This window comes from Rutidosis leptorrhynchoides, chromosome 9 (genome assembly GCF_046630445.1).
Source record: "Rutidosis leptorrhynchoides isolate AG116_Rl617_1_P2 chromosome 9, CSIRO_AGI_Rlap_v1, whole genome shotgun sequence".
Lineage (NCBI taxonomy): Eukaryota > Viridiplantae > Streptophyta > Magnoliopsida > Asterales > Asteraceae > Rutidosis > Rutidosis leptorrhynchoides.
This window is the reverse complement of record NC_092341.1, coordinates 102,858,012-102,876,012: the sequence shown is the minus strand read 5'-3', so window position 1 is coordinate 102,876,012 and position 18,001 is coordinate 102,858,012. Positions and strand designations below refer to the sequence as shown.

Sequence of the window (18,001 nt, the reverse complement as noted above, 5' to 3'; positions counted from 1 at the left end):
AGCCTTAGTCATTTTCTATAGAATGGTTGGAGAATCACTAACCTTTAGACGGTGGCCGGAGTATTTAGGATTTGATCGGAGTTGAATGTAGCAGCGTATTGAGGAAGCTTGGAGCAGAAAAATGGAAATGTGTGTGATTTGGGGCTATTTATAGAGACGATTTGGGGCCATGGGCTGGAATGGGTTTATCGTGGCTGTACACGTGTTCAGCGATCAACGGTTAGCATTTTGAGTGCGCGTGAGGATGTCAGATGGGTATGGTTACCTATGAGAGCGTGGGTGACACGCGCCTGCCAACTGCCACTTTATGTCTTTTCAGCCGAATGGTCTTCTGCGACAGTGACAGGCATTAAATGACCTCGAAACGCACGCGGAACATTGAATGCTAGCCGTTTTCTTGTTTTTTCCGCTTAATAGTTTGATGTCATGTGTCTTGCGTCATATAACATCAAACTGGGGGGACATAATGATACCGCAACCCGCATGCGCACCTCATATGCATGCGGGCGCTTAATAGTGTGCGTAGGCGTGTGCTTGTGTGCGCTATGCGGTATGCGGATTGTATCTGATTCCTTTGTTCTCGGTACAGCGGTTGCTTAGCTGTCAAGTAAATATCTTTTCCATAATTATATCCGTGATTCGGGGGAGTCAGTTATGGATGAGATTATCATGATCTGGGACGGTTCTAGAATTAGGGTTTGCCTATAAATACAAACCCTAATCATCATTCACCGGACACAGCATATTACGTAACCATCACCTACGATACAAAAGCATCATTCGGCATCTTTTCAAGGTTAACAGGTTAGTCTTTCGTAAGCTAGTACCTACGACCTTATTTGGGGCCTCTTGATCGATGACCGTTATCGGAGGTGGACTTAATCACTTGGCCACCCCGCCGACATCATCATGTCGGCCAGGGTTATTCACGGTAGCCGGACCGGAGAGCCACGTTCTAAGATCCTTAAACCCCTCTTTATGTATTGAGCAGGCATATTAAACCCCACGGTTAAAATATGCATGATCATAGATGATTAGGGTTTGTTCATTAGCTGAGTTGCTTAAAGTGGATTATTTTTGCATCGCATGTTGGGGGATTCGTTTTGTTAATACTTATTTGCATATGAATTGCATAATCATGTGTTCAATTGTAGATATAGTTATTGTTTCATGAAAGTTATGGATATATGATAGATATGATGTAAGTAATAATATAATAATACAAATAATAATAACATATTTTTTCTATAATATAAGTAATAATATTAATAATAATAAGTAAAATAAGTTTAATATTAAAAAATGGAGGTGGGATAGTAATGAAAAGCAAATGCTGATGTGACACTGATATGACAGTCAGTTTTTAAAAACAAGCTATGTCAAGTGGTCTAAGAACATTTTTTTTATTAAATAATAAATGAGCAAAAACAAAATAAAAGAGGAAAAAAAAAGTTTTGAAAAGAAGCTACGTCAAGGTTAAGAGTGGTCTAAGAACATTTTCTTATTAAATAATAAATATGATTAAAAACAACAAAAAATAAGAGGAAAAAAAAAGGCTTTGAAATGAAGCTACGTCATGGTTGGTTGTAGGGATGACATCCGCGGGCGACAGATGCGGATCCTATATATCCGCCACCAGTCCGCGACAATTTTTTTCATCCTCACGGGGCCCATTTACCCGTCAACGGGTTGATTTTTTACCCGTACTCACACCCGCGGATATCCACAACCCGCGGGCAAACCCACGGGTTAGGAAAACCTAACTAATGAAACCAATCTAAGGGTGTGCTTGTTTGTCTCTTAATGGAATGGTTCAGCAATGAATGCTGAACCATTCAGCATTCAGTGCGTTTGTTTCTGACCTCTGAATGACATATGGTGCTGAATGGTTCAGAATTCACCTCTGAACCATTCAGAGATGAAACACTCTCTTAACCATTAAGAGCCTAAATTATCTATAATATTATCCTCAAATCATATCATGGTCACCTAACTAACAAGTATATTGAATTTTTTATTCATGTCACACGTTAATAAGGTAGTTTTAGTCGGTTCATATCGTTCATTCTAAATGATTATCAAACAACTTATATTCATTCAGAGCAAACCTTATTCAGAGACTCTGGACCATTCAGATTCTGAATAATTCAGCACTAAATCATTCAGTTTTATCAAACGCACCCTAACATAATAACCAAAATTATAAGATAAATCCAAAGGGTTCAAAAACAAACAGCATACCATTACATCATTAAAAAAAAAATGATATCAAAATCCTTAATCAGTTACATGCTCAAGTTCATGATAGAATAAAATGAAATGAGAAAACATAAATTAACAACCAAATACTAATAAAACATCCTCAAATTGCAAGTGATCTTTAGCATCATCTTTATTACCAACTTCTAGAGATCAACAACCACCACCTGTTAACATGAAATAAATTTTTTTTAGTTATCATAAATAGTGTATATGTATATAATAAAATGCATACTAGTAATAATATAAACATCACTAATAATTTTTTTTACCTCCTCTTCTTCATCTTTCAAGTCTTCATAATAAGTACAACAATTTACATATCCACCAGAGCATGATTCTAGCACATAGTAAGTAGATTGATTGTAATATTAGTCCATTCAGAAACATTTAACTTTTAGAATAACTAAACAAAGTAATAAGATATACCTTAGATTTGAGCTCATAACCAATCTTGTGCACACATCAATGCCTCTAATAAATTCGGATGTAGTCGACTACGATGTGGGATAACAAATCTACTGCTTGTAAGATCCCGTTTCCCCAATTGATTGGGACGCCGTCCAAAATGATGGGATGCCGTCCCAATGTGAAGTGCTGGACGCCGTCCAGACCATTGGACGCCGTTCAAATGGTCTGACGGGCCAGCTGTCTCCTTTATGATATTTAGAAGGGGTAAATGGATAATTTCACTTGGGGAACGACTTTAAGGCTCCAAGGGTCAGTTGGTGGGTGCCTTTACTTCACTTTTACCTACCTTATCTTCATCCACTTCAAGTTTAGAGAGAGAGAGGGAGAGAGTTTCCTTGTGAGAGAAAGCTCAAATCGAGGAGGAAGAAGGTTGTTTCGGGTCAAAGTGCGTGTTTTAAAGTTGTTCATCTACTACCTAGCTACGTTGTGATTGTGGTGGTAAGTTCTAAACCTAATTCCTCTACTTAATTAGCGATAAGGGTTAGGGTTTGGGTTAGTGATGAACATAGAACCCTTTTGTTAGTGAATTGGGGGTTTTGGATGAGTTTGGGACATGAGGACTCAAAGGATCACTAACCTAGGGTTTTGAAATGTTAAATGTGTTTTCGAGTCTTAAATTGATTAGTAATTACTAGCACACCTTGTGATTAAGTATATGGGTGTTATTTGGGTTGTGGGTGACCCAAATGGGTGTGTTAACCTTGAAATGGGTTAAAATGAGTCTTGGGTGACCTAGGTTGTAAAGTGAGCATGTGGATGCGATAACCTTGCGCTATTAAGTGGGTTAAGACCATTTTGGGCTAGTGTTAGGGTTTTTGGCGAAGTTGACCTAATTTGGGGTTAAGAGTGCAAATGGGTCAAGAAATGCACTATGGGTCAAAATGTTGCTAAGATGGTGAGTGAGTTGGTTGACCAACTTGATTGTGTGATTGATTATATGCGTAATGTATTAGGTACGTTATATTGAAGGTCGCAAGCTTGATCTCTCATTCACCGAAGGCGTTAAGGTGAGTGGAATAATTATATATATGCGTATATAGTGTATTTGCTTGCGGGCTTGTGGTTAGTGCTATCCGGGCGTGTGGATTCACTATAGTGTTATCCGGGCGTGTGGATTCACTACTTTTTTGTGCGATGGAGACCACATGTGCGTGAAGGGTGGTTCGGAAAGTGCGGGCGTCCACCTAGGGGGTTAGTTATACTAACGGTCATTGTGCGAGTACCATCGGTCATTGTGCGAGTACCGTTCCCTTGTGTGCGTTATGGTTAACCATGGTTATGTGTGATAGTTTGTTTTAGCATATCGAATTGTGTACTATATACTTTTGGTAATGCTAGCTCATTGAGATTGCGGATATATAGTTTTGCATTGTGATTGCATAGTTGCTAAATTGCTAGCGTATACGGTATTGTGTAAGTGTTTGCAGGTGAATAGATTATATATGTATATGTATAATTATTGCATTCACTAAGCTTTAGCTTACCCTCTCGTTGTTTACCTTTTTAGACTCGGGCTTGGATAAGGGCAAAGGTATTCGGTTGGATTAGTGGTCTCCCATTTGTTTTGGTTGGGGGGCGCTTTTGGAAGTTTATGGCTTTTGAAGTTCGATCAAGATTTGGGTAGTTTAATCCCAAACCCCATGCTGTAGATGTCGTTTGGAAGTTAAACTCTTTGGTCGAAACTTGTAATTTTGAACGAAATTCGTAAGACGGGCCGATGTGGGCCCGGTATTGTAAAACTTGTTTTTCATCATGGAATTCCTTTAGTTTTATATATATTGACATGTTGTAAAAGTGGTTTCGTTTAAAAGTGTCGGGAAGCGGGTTTTCCGATCATGTAAGTTGGACCCGGGGAGCAGAATTATTCAGTGCATTGGGATGCCGTCCATAAAGGTTGGACGCCGTCCAGGCCTTCAGTACTGGACGCCGTCCAGAATCCTGGACGCCGTCCAGATGTACTAATCCAGAATTTTTTTTTTTGGGGTCGTATTTTGGTATAACGAGGGTTGGGTCGTTACACCGCTGGTGTTAAAAGCTGATTCTGATGCAACTGTGGATACCGGGATAACAAGAACATCCCTAGCATGAGCTTGACATGGGAGGAGTTTAAGAAAGAGTTCTTCGGTGAATATCGAACTCCATCTGACCTTAATCAAATCCGGGACGAGTTACGCGAATTGCGACAAGTTCTATGGACTTGGTTACTCTCAAGTCTACCTACTTGTCCAAGACTCGTTTTTGTCCGGAGTATGTGGGTGATGACCGTGTAACATCCCGCCTTTTTCCGTTTACTTTCCGTTTGTTCATTTTAAAGTCCGTTATATGTTTAAAACATCTCCCATTGATACGCGTTTTAAATAATCTCGTTTAGGTAATTCACGCACCCGAACGAAAGTTGAGGGACTAAACTTGACAAGGGATCAAACCCTTGACTAGGTCAAAGGGTCAAACCCCTTTCATCCATTCATTTTCATCCTCATCTTTTACTACTTCCTTTTTTTCTCTCAAAGAACACCAACAAGAATCATCATCAAATCCGAGCTAGCGGGTGTTTTGCAAAACAAATTACATTTTTGGAATCCTTGCAACTTCCTCTTCGATTCCATACCAATTTCATTACATTTGGGTAACTTTCTAAAATCACTAGATTTTGTGTTCTTGATGTTTTTAACTTATAAAGTTGTTAGTTAGTGTCTATGGCTCAAGTCTAACATGAATATATGATTTATATGCTCGATCTCGTTGTTTTAGTGTAACTAGCATGAACATGAATAGTGTGTGTTTGATTTTGAGTTTTGGATGATTTAATGTTGTTGTTATGATAAAGTGCAAGTATTACATGTGTTCCTAGTATCACTAGCTTCAATTTGATGTGTAGGTTGCTTTAGAAAACTTCATGAACTTGATTAGTGATTTTGGTGAAATTGAGTTAGGGTTTGATGAACGTGAAATGGACTTTTGATGCTTGGAATGACATGAAATGTTATTAGTAAGTATTAGGTTGTATTGTATGCTTGATTACCTTCGAGACGGCATATCATTCATGTAAATTGGTTGCCGAATCATTGATTTGCATTTATGAACTTGAATGCATTAAATGATTGAGCATTCAATGTGATTTTGGTCGTTGTAAAGGTAAATGTGATTGATGAAATGTGTTTAGATGTTTTCCTCGTCAAAATACCTTTCCGAGGATATAAGATACATGTTTTGGTTGTTTGCGGATCATAAAATGTGTTAGTTTGGTTTTTGGTTCGTGCACTTAGAAGTATTCTGCATCAGACTTGAATACCAATCTGGAAGCCGTCCAGATCCTTGGACGCCGTCCCAGATTTCAAAGCTGGACGCCGTCCAGATATTTGGACGCCGTCCCAGCCTTCAAAGCTGGACGCCGTCCAGACAATCTGGACGCCGTCCAGATACACTGGCAGGCTTCTGTCTTCGTTGGTCATTTTACGGAAAATGTTTGCTATGCTATGGACCTCCGATTCACATGTAACTTGTTCTAAAATGCTCATATATGATTAAAAACCTCAGAAAAATAGTTCGGGACCCGACCCAAACGTGTTGACTTTTTCGTTGACTTTGACCCGACCTAAGTTGACTTTTAATCAAATTTAACCAAATGTTTGTGCAATCGTTCTAACATGCTTTTATACTTGTACCTTGCATGAAACATGACAATTTGATTCACATGCTATTATGATCGAGTCTTAACGAGCCATAGGACTAATTGAACACTTTGACCTATCGTGTTTACCGATATTGATATAAACCTATTTGTTTAGGTCAAGACTAGCATTGTTCTTTGCACACATTACTTGTTGAAGTACTTATTACTCGTGCACACAAGGTGAGATCATAGTCCCACTTTTACTCTTTTGCACTTACATTTGGGATGGGAAAACATAAACCTTTCTTTTTACTAAGTGAACACAAGTACAGGAAAACAAACATTCTACATACGAGTTTGAACAAAAATCCTCAATTCGATTATTATTAGTTACACTTGCCGGGTGTAAGCGAGAACTTATGTTATATGGCCATATGGGTTTGACAAACCCTCATTCAAACGGTTCGCTACCGTTTACGAATGAAATATATTTTCGAGAAACAGTGTATGTTCTAACACTATTGTGATGGGGTTCTATGGAAGGAATGTTAAGCATTGATAATTGGGTGCTCGTGAAACAAACTTTTGGAATGTATTACTATTACATCATTGTTGCAAATCTTGTGGTTCACTTGTACTTACTTACTTAAACTTATGATATCACCAACGTTTTCGTTGACAGATTTCTATGCTTTTCTCAGGTCCTTGAACGTTTTGTGATACATGCTTCCGCTCATTACCTTGATACTTGCTTGGATGTCGAGTATACATGCATACGTGGAGCGTCTTTTGACTACTTTTAAATTGTGTCGCATATGTTTAAATTGTACTTTAAACTTTGTAATGTAACTAGTTGTCGAACTACCTTGTAAACCTTGAAACATCTTTACTTTTGAAATGAATGCGACATACTTTTGGTCAAACGTTGTTTTAAAGACTTATGACCACGTAACGGGACCTAAGTAGACGGCGCCGTCAATGACGACTTTGTTCGGGTCGCTACAGATGGTATCAGAGCGTTGGTTGTAGGGATTTAGAGTTCATTGGTGTCAACCCCGAGTCATAGGGTACATTAGTGAGTCTAGACTACAACCGGCATATAGACTTGAAGTAGGAATTACTTGACTACTTGTGCATCCATACTCGAACGTTTCTACTCATATCTACTTTTATTTTATCTTAATCTCACGTTGTTTAATTTGATTGACGCGCCACCTTGACTTAGTGAAGTAATGTCGAATGCACATATGAATTAGGGTAATATAATTTCCGGGATTATATTACGGTGACTCATATGAACGTTCCGACATTATGACACAAAGAATTTAAGGCGAGTCAAGAAAATTTTTCTCTATCTTTATTCCATATCATGATTAGTATTATTAAAAATACTAATCAACGGTATTCTTGTGTTTTGAAGGAACAATGCCTCCTCGTCGTGTGCCACGCCATGAAACTCCCGAACAAGCTCTACAACGGATGATAGCCACCGCCGTGGATGCGGCCATGGCCGGTCACTCCTCCAACAACAACAATAACAACAACCACAACAACAACAATCAAGGGGCCAGTAACTCAAGCGAGGGATGCTCCTATAAAGCTTTCATGGGGTGCAAACCTCATACTTTTGATGGGACCGGGGGACCGGTTACTCTCACTCGATGGTTCGAACAAACGGAGGCCGTCTTTAGCATAAGCGGTTGTCGGGACCAAGATAAGGTCAAATACTCCACTCACACTTTTGCCGATGTCGCCCTCACATGGTGGAACACCTATGTACAATCGGTGGGTACCGATGAAGCTCACGCCCTCTCTTGGGCCGACTTAAGGGAAAAGATGATTGTCGAATATTTCCCTCGTGAAGAAACTCGAAGGCTCGAACAAGAGTTAAGAACTTTAAAGGCGGTCGGAGATGATCTCAAGGCTTATAATCAACGATTTTCCGAACTAGCCTTGATGTGCCCAAATCTTGTGAACCCCGAAGCTTTAAGGGTTGAACTTTACATGGATGGTCTTCCAAAGAGCATCAAACACGGAGTAATGTCATCCAAACCCACTAATCATCAAGAAGCTTTGAACATGGCCCGCAAATTGATAGAAACGGTGGACGAAATTGTAGTGCCGGCACCTAAAGCCGAGGATAAGTCGGGTAACAAAAAAAGAAAATAGGAAGCCCCCCAAACAAGCAACAACAACTTTGCTAAAAAGCCTTACACCTCCGACGGAAAGAAGGGTTATGCCGGGAACCTACCTCTTTGCAACAAATGTAACAAACATCACTTTGGTGAATGTGGCAAGTTAATTTGCCACCGGTGCCAAGGAGTTGGTCATAAGGCCAATGAGTGTAAAAGTGTTGCCCCCATCGCTCGAAAGGGGCCCAATGCACCAAAAACGGGCACTTGTTATGAATGTGGCCAAACGGGCCATTATAGAAATGCATGCCCGAAGAGGAAAGATAACCCCAATACGCGCGGACGAGCTTTCAACATCAACACCGAGGAAGCCTGAGATGACAATGACTTGGTCACTGGTACGTTTCTTCTCAACAACTCTTATGTTACTTGTTTATTCGATTCGGGTGCCGATAAATGCTTTGTATCCAAGACTTTGACTTATTCTTTTAGCACTCCACCGTTTCCATTAGATACCACTTATACCATTGAAGTGGCCAACGGAAAACTATTGAGTGCCGACACATATTACCGGGGGTGCACATTAAACATTTTGGGTAATGAGTTTGAAATTGACTTGATACCCATGGAACTAGGAAGCTTCGATGTAATAATCGGTATGAATTGGTTAGCCAAGACGAAATCTTACATCCTTTGTGATCTTAACGCAATCCGAATTCCTATCGAGAATGGTGAACCTTTGATTGTTTATGGCGATAAGAGTTGCACCGGACTCAACCTCGTTTCGTGCCTTAAAGTTAGAAAACTACTCCATAAGGGTTGTTTTGCGATCCTTGCCCGCGTTAGGAAAGTCGAGTTTGATGAGAAGCATATCGATGAGGTGCCAATTGTTAGTGACTTTTCCGATGTATTTCCCGACGAATTGCCGGGTCTTCCACCTCATCGACCGGTAGAATTCCAAATCGATCTTATTCCGGGAGCCGCACCCGTAGCACGTGCACCATATAGACTCGCTCCATCCGAAATGCAAGAATTGCAAATTCAAATCCAAGAACTACTAGATCGTGGTTTTATCCAACCTAGCCATTCACCGTGGGGCGCTCCGATTTTATTCGTTAAGAAGAAAGATGGATCCCTACAAATGTGCATTGATTATCGTGAACTAAATAAATTGACGGTTAAAAACCGATATCCTCTTCCTCGCATCGATGACCTCTTTGATCAATTACAAGGGTCTTGTGTATATTCAAAAATCGATCTCCGTTCGGGTTATCATCAACTAAGGGTTAAGGAGGAAGACGTTTCCAAAACCGCTTTCCAGACTCGTTATGGTAGTTATGAATTCCTTGTCATGCCATTTGGTCTCACTAATGCACCGGCAGTATTCAGGGATCTTATGAACCGCGTGTGCAAATCGTACCTTGACAAATTCGTTATCGTGTTCATCGATGATATTTTGGTCTATTCTAAAAATGAAGAAGAACACGAGGAACATCTCCGACTTGTGCTTGAACTTTTAAGACAAGAACGACTCTATGCCAAATTCTCCAAGTGTGAATTTTGGTTGAAGGAAGTTCAGTTTCTTGGTCATGTTGTAAGTGATCAAGGTATTAAAGTCGATACATCAAAAATCGAAGCCATTAGTAAATGGGAGACTCCTACTACTCCTACTCACATTCGTCAATTTTTGGGTCTCGCCGGATACTATCATAGATTCATCAAGGATTTCTCTTTGGTTGCTCGTCCTCTAACCGCGTTAACTCACAAGGGAAAGAAATTCATTTAGGCAACCGAACAAGAATCCACATTTCAAATCTTGAAAACGAAGCTAACCACCGCTCCTATCTTGTCACTTCCCGAAGGCAACGATGATTTTGTTGTGTATTGCGACGCCTCGAAACATGGTTTTGGGTGTTTGTTGATGCAACGAACGAAAGTCATTGCTTACACTTCTCGACAACTCAAAATTCATGAACGAAACTATACGACACATGATCTCGAACTCGGAGCCGTTGTCTTCACACTTAAAATGTGGAGACACTATCTTTATGGAACCAAAAGTACCATCTTCACCGATCACAAAAGTCTTCAACACATCTTCGATCAAAAACAACTAAACATGAGACAACGACGGTGGATTGAAACTTTAAACGATTATGATTGTGAGCTTCGTTACCATCCCGGAAAGGCAAATGTAGTAGCCGATGCCTTAAGTCAAAAAGAAAGAGCGGTGCCTCTTCGTGTCCGAGCTTTAAACATCACCATCCACACCAACCTTAATAACCAAATTCGAGTAGCCCAAGACGAGGCTCTCAAGGATGAAAACATCTCTTTCGAACACTTGAACGTCCCCAGCTCTCGATTCGAAGTTAAAGAAACCGGACTCCGATATTTCGCCGGGAGGATTTGGGTGCCTAGTTATGGGGACCTACGAAGCCTTATTTTAGATGAAGCACATAAGTCACGATACTCAATTCACCCCGGTGCCAATAAGATGTACCACGACCTTAAACAACAATATTGGTGGCCGAACATCAAAAGGGACGTAGCTACTTATGTTGCCAAGTGTTTGACAGGTTCCAAAGTCAAAGCCGAACATCAAAGTCCGTCCGGAGTACTTCAACAACCCGAAATCCCGCAATGGAAGTGGGAAATGATAACGATGGATTTTATCACCAAACTACCAAAGACGGTTGGCGGTTATGATACTATTTGGGTTATTGTTGACCGTCTCACCAAATTCGCGCACTTCCTAGCCATGAAGGAAACCGACAACATGGAGAAACTAGCACAACTTTACATTAAAGAAATCGTAGCCCGACACGGTGTACCCTTATCGATTATCTCCGACCGAGATGGCCGATTTGTTTCTAGATTTTGGCGTACTTTACAAGAAGCGTTAGGAACGCGTTTAGACATGAGCACCGCATATCATCCACAAACCGACGGACAAAGCGAACGCACAATTCAAACCTTAGAAGACATGCTACGAGCTTGTGTTATCGAATTTGGAAAAGCTTGGGATAAGCACTTGCCTCTCGCCGAATTCTCCTACAACAATAGTTATCATGCGAGTATTAACGCCGCACCATTCGAAGCTATATATGGTCGAAAATGTCGTTCACCTCTTTGTTGGGCCGAAGTAGGCGACATACAAATCACCGGACCCGAACTCATTCATGAAACAACCGAGAAAATCGTTCAAATCAGAGATAGGCTTAGGACGGCCCGAAGTCGTCAAAAGAGCTATACCGACAAACGACACAACGATCTTGAATTTCAAGTCGGTGATCGCTTAATGTTAAAAGTCGCACCTTAGAAAGGTGTAATCCGTTTCGGGAAACGAGGGAAGCTAAATCCGCGGTATATCGGTCCTTTCGAAATCTTGGAGCGTGTTGGAACCGTTGCTTATTGTTTAGATCTTCCGCCTCAATTGAGCTCCGTTCATCCTACTTTCCATGTATCCAACTTGAAAAAGTGCCTTGCCGAACCCGATATCGTCATTCCTCTCGAGGAGCTTACCATTGATGACAAACTTCATTTCATGGAGGAACCGGTTGAAATTGTGGACACCTCCGTCAAAACGTTAAAACAAAGCCGAATTCCAATTGTCAAAGTCCGTTGGAACGCCAAAAGGGGACCCGAGTTTACTTGGGAAAGACAAGATCAAATGCAAAGGAAATATCCTCATCTATTCGCAAACTCGGAAATGCAAGGTCCAGAAGAAGAAACAACGACTGCTACGCCTACTTAAATTTCGGGACGAAATTTCTTTTAAGGAGTAGGTAATGTAACATCCCGCCTTTTTCCGTTTACTTTTCGTTTGTTCATTTTAAAGTCCGTTATATGTTTAAAACATCTCCCGTTGATACGCGTTTTAAATTATCTCGTTTAGGTAATTCACGCACCCGAACGAAAGTTGAGGGACTAAACTTGACAAGGGATCAAACCCTTGACTAGGTCAAAGGGTCAAACCCCTTTCATCCATTCATTTTATCCTCATCTTTTACTACTTCCTTTTTTCTCTCAAAGAACACCAACAAGAATCATCATCCAAATCCGAGCTAGCGGGTGTTTTGCAAAACAAATTACATTTTTGGAATCCTTGCAACTTCCTCTTCGATTCCATACCAATTTCATTACATTTGGATAACTTTCTAAAATCACTAGATTTTGTGTTCTTGATGTTTTTAACTTATAAAGTTGTTAGTTAGTGTCTATGGCTCAAGTCTAACATGAATATATGATTTATATGCTCGATCTCGTTATTTTTGTGTAACTAGCATGAACATGAATAGTGTGTGTTTGATTTTGAGTTTTGGATGATTTAATGTTGTTGTTATGATAAAGTGCAACTATTAAATGTGTTCCTAGTATCACTTGCTTCAATTTGATGTGTAGGTTGCTTTAGAAAACTTCATGAACTTGATTAGTGATTTTGGTGAAATTGGGTTAGGGTTTGATGAACGTGAAATGGACTTTTGATGCTTGGAATGACATGAAATGTTATTAGTAAGTATTAGGTTGTATTGTATGCTTGATTACCTTCGAGACGGCATATCATTCATGTAAATTGGTTGCCGAATCATTGATTTGCATTTATGAACTTGAATGCATTAAATGATTGAGCATTCAATGTGATTTTGGTCGTTGTAAAGGTAAATATGATTGATGAAATGTGTTTAGATGTTTTCCTCGTCAAAATACCTTTCCGAGGATATAAGATACATGTTTTGGTTGTTTGCGGATCATAAAATGTGTTAGTTTGGTTTTTGGTTCGTGCACTTAGAAGTATTCTGCATCAGACTTGAATACCAATCTGGACGCCGTCCAGATCCTTGGACGCCGTCCCAGATTTCAAAGCTGGACGCCGTCCAGATATTTGGACGCCGTCCCAGCCTTCAAAGCTGGACGCCGTCCAGACAATCTGGACGCCGTCCAGATACACTGGCAGACTTCTGTCTTCGTTGGTCATTTTACGGAAAATGTTTGCTATGCTATGGACCTCCGATTCACATGTAACTTGTTCTAACATGCTCATATATGATTAAAAACCTCAGAAAAATAGTTCGGGACCCGACCCGAACGTGTTGACTTTTTCGTTGACTTTGACCCGACCTAAGTTGACTTTTAATCAAATTTAACCAAATGTTTGTGCAATCGTTCTAACATGCTTTTATACTTGTACCTTGCATGAAACATGACAATTTGATTCACATGCTATTATGATCGAGTCTTAACGAGCCATAGGACTAATTGAACACTTTGACCTATCGTGTTTACCGATATTGATATAAACCTATTTGTTTAGGTCAAGACTAGCATTGTTCTTTGCACACATTACTTGTTGAAGTACTTATTACTCGTGCACACAAGGTGAGATCATAGTCCCACTTTTACTCTTTTGCACTTACATTTGGGATGAGAAAACATAAACGTTTCTTTTTACTAAGTGAACACAAGTACAGGAAAACAAACATTCTACATACGAGTTTGAACAAAAATCCTCAATTCGATTATCATTAGTTACACTTGTCGGGTGTAAGCGAGAACTTATGTTATATGGCCATATGGGTTTGACAAACCCTCATTCAAACGGTTCGCTACCGTTTACGAATGAAATATATTTTCGAGAAACAGTGTATGTTCTAGCACTATTGTGATGGGGTTCTATGGAAGGAATGTTAAGCATTGATAATTGGGTGCTCGTGAAACAAACTTTTGGAATGTATTACTATTACATCATTGTTGCAAATCTTGTGGTTCACTTGTACTTACTTACTTACTTAAACCTATGATATCACCAACGTTTTCGTTGACAGATTTCTATGTTTTTCTCAGGTCCTTGAACGTTTTGTGATACATGCTTCCGCTCATTACCTTGATACTTGCTTGGATGTCGAGTATACATGCATACGTGGATCGTCTTTTGGCTACTTTTAAATTGTGTCGCATATGTTTAAATTGTACTTTAAACTTTGTAATGTAACTAGTTGTCGAACTACCTTGTAAACCTTGAAACATCTTTACTTTTGAAATGAATGCGACATACTTTTGGTCAAACGTTGTTTTAAAGACTTATGACCACGTAACGGGACCTAAGTAGACGGCGGCGTCAATGACGACTTTGTTCGGGTCGCTACAGACCGAATGTTAATGCTAGATTTTTATCGTACTCTGAACGATGAGTTGAAACGTAAGATTAGCCGGGGAATGGCTAAGTCTTTTGAAGAGTTGTACGAGTTGGCTCGGGGTTTTGAACCGGAAGTTCCAAAGAGAAGTGATTTCTCTTTTTCTAAAAGGAAGTTTGAAGGTTCAAGCCATTCAAATTTTTTAAGCAAGAAGAACAAGAAGGGTTCTGAGAGCGTTAATAGTGTGAAGAAGGGTGGTTTTAAAGAATTTAACCCTCGGTGTTATAATTGTGGGCAATACGGACATCTATCCCGTGATTGCACGAACCCGGCGACAACCAAAATCACTTGCTTTAATTGTAATAAAGAAGGACACCGGAAGTCGGAGTGTCCTGATTTGCGTACCGATCAAGTTAAAAGGCTAGAGAAGGCGGCGGGAACGGCGAGGGGACGAAATTATTTGATGACCAATGAGGAGGCCAAACAATCCAACGAAGTTGTCTCAGGTACTTTCATGGTTAACTCTAATCCGGCAAGAATCCTATTTGATAGCGGTGCAAACTTTTCGTTTGTGTCTCCGCATTTTGTGTCTAAGATTGATAAACCGCTAGCTAAGTTAAGTCATCCGGTAGAAGTTGAAATAGCGGATGGTAAGACGGTGCTAGGGGTTGACGTTTGTAATGATTGTGATATTGTTTTTGGCACCAAAACATTTAAAATTGATCTTATCCCGATGACGTTGGGTGAATTCGATATTGTCGTTGGTATGGATTGGCTCGATCGTTGTAGAGCCGATTTTGCATGCCATGAAAAATCTATTCGTGTGAAGACCCCAAGTGGGGGAGAGTTAATTATTCACGGCGAGCGACGGAGAAGACTTGTGCCATTATGCACTATTGCACGGGCACGTCGTTTTCTTAGTAGTGGTGGTATGGCTTTTCTTGCCTACGTAGTTGATACTCACGAAGAGCCACCGTCCATTCGTGAAATTCCGGTGGTTAGTGAATTAGAAGACGTTTTTCCGGATGAATTACCGGGTGTTCCGGCGGAAAGACAAGTTGAATTTCGCATTGAGTTGGTTCCGGGGGCTACTCCCATTGCTAAAACTCCTTATCGTTTAGCGCCGACCGAAATGCTTGAATTGTTAAATCAAACCCAAGAGTTACTTGAGAAGGGATTTATTCGACCGAGTACTTCGCCATGGGGTGCTCCGATTTTATTTGTGAAGAAGAAGGATGGTAGTATGCGGATGTGCATCGATTATCGGGAGTTGAACAAGGTGACGATCAAGAATCGTTATCCGTTGCCTAGGATTGACGATTTGTTTGACCAACTCCAAGGTGCGACGTATTTTTCTAAAATTGACTTACGGTCCGGCTATCACCAAATGCGGGTCCGTGAGGAAGACATTGACAAAACGGCATTTCGAACGCGTTATGGGCATTTTGAGTTTGTAGTTATGCCTTTTGGTCTTACGAATGCACCGGCGGCATTCATGGATCTTATGAACCGAGTGTGCCAACCTATGCTGGACAAGTCGGTAATTGTGTTCATTGACGACATACTTGTCTATTCGAAAAGTATGAAAGAACATGGACCACATTTACGTGAAGTGTTGAAGATGTTGCGTAAGGAGAAGTTGTATGCAAAATTCTCCAAATGCGAATTTTGGCTATGGGAAGTTCAATTCCTTGGCCATATTGTGAACAAGGAAGGGATTCAAGTGGATCCGGGAAAGATAGAGACGGTGAAGAGTTGGGGACGACCGACTACGCCTACGGAAATCCGAAGTTTTCTCGGATTGGCCGGTTATTATCGTCGGTTTATCCAAGATTTTTCTAAGATTGCTTCTCCATTGGCGAAATTGACGAGAAAGAATGCTAGATTTAATTGGGAAAATGAGCAAGAGATCGCTTTCCAATTGTTAAAGGAGAAGTTGTGTCAAGCTCCGGTGTTAGTGTTGCCAGAAGGTGTAGAGGACATGACGGTTTATTGTGATGCGTCTCTAAATGGGCTCGGGTGTGTTCTAATGCAAAGGGGTAAAGTCATCGCTTACGCCTCTCGACAATTAAAGGAGCACGAAACGAGATATCCGACTCATGATCTTGAGTTGGCGGCGGTTGTTCATGCGTTGAAAATTTGGCGCTAATACTTGTACGGTATCAAGTGTACGATTTATTCGGATCATAAAAGTTTGAAGCATCTTTTTGACCAACGAGATTTGAATTATCGTCAACGTAGATGGATGGATGTAGTGAAAGATTATGATTGTGAAATACTTTATCATCCGGTTAAGGTGAATGTGGTCGCGGATGCGTTAAGTCGGAAGAGTCAACATCCGGCGATACGAGTAGGATCGTTACGCATGATTATTACTAACGATTTTCTTGTAAAGCTTGGTGAGATACAAATTGAAGCTTTTGTTAACAATAAGCATGAGGAGCGAATTGTGGGCCAAACGGAGTTTATTACCTTAGGCCCGCATGGTTTGTTGTCCTTTCAAGGACGAGTGTGGGTGCCTAGAATGGGAGATTACCGACGAGTGCTACTTGACGAAGCACATAAGTCAAAGTATTTCATTCATCCGGGCGCGACAAAGATGTATTATGATTTAAAGAAAGAGTATTGGTGGCCGGGCATGAAGCGTAATGTTGTTAAGTATGTTGAGCAATGCGTCACGTGTTTGCAAGTTAAGGCCGAGCACCAAAAGCCGTATGGTATGTTACAACCGTTAGAAATTCTGAAATGGAAATGGGAGCACATTACCATGGATTTCATTACGAAGTTACCAAAGACGGCGAGAACCCAATTTGATACGATTTGGGTGATAGTTGATCGTTTGACGAAGAGTGCTTTGTTTCTTCCCATCCGGGAAGCGATATCATCAGAGACTTTAGCTAAGTTGTTCATCAAAGAGGTGATATCGAGACACGGGGTTCCTATATCTATTATTTAGGATCGGGATACTTGTTTCACATCTCGGTTTTAGGAGAAGTTCCATGAAGATATGGGCACACAATTGAGATTGAGCACGGCGTATCATCTTCAAATGGACGGTCAAACCGAACGTACGAACCAAACGTTGGAGGATATGTTACGGGCGTGTATTATTGATTTCGGTGATAGTTGGGACGAGTGTGATGACCCGGGAATTTCCGACCAAATTTAAACATAATCTTATATGATTCGACTCAATAAGCAAAGTCTATTAAACCGAGTCTCATTATGTTTGAACTATTTCATGATAACATTTGACCTTTAACTATTTCCGACGATTCACGAACCTTTAATTGTAACTAAGAATGTAAATATAAATAATTATATATAAAACTAATTATATTAGTATTAATGAACTATTAAGTAATTTTGTTATTATAAAAGATAACATTTAATAA

At 40.3% G+C, this 18,001-nt stretch overlaps 1 protein-coding gene across 1 annotated transcript in view; it reads right to left on the bottom strand.

Moving 5' to 3' along the window:
• Positions 1-2,405: 2,405 nt before the first annotated feature.
• Positions 2,406-18,001, bottom strand: part of LOC139868284 (zinc finger BED domain-containing protein RICESLEEPER 3-like) — a 30,627-nt gene continuing 15,031 nt past the window's right edge. Inside the window, exon 3 of the mRNA XM_071856612.1 lies at positions 2,406-2,426. Within this exon, the coding sequence (XP_071712713.1) occupies positions 2,406-2,426 (21 nt within the window). The remainder of the gene's footprint in view (positions 2,427-18,001) is intronic.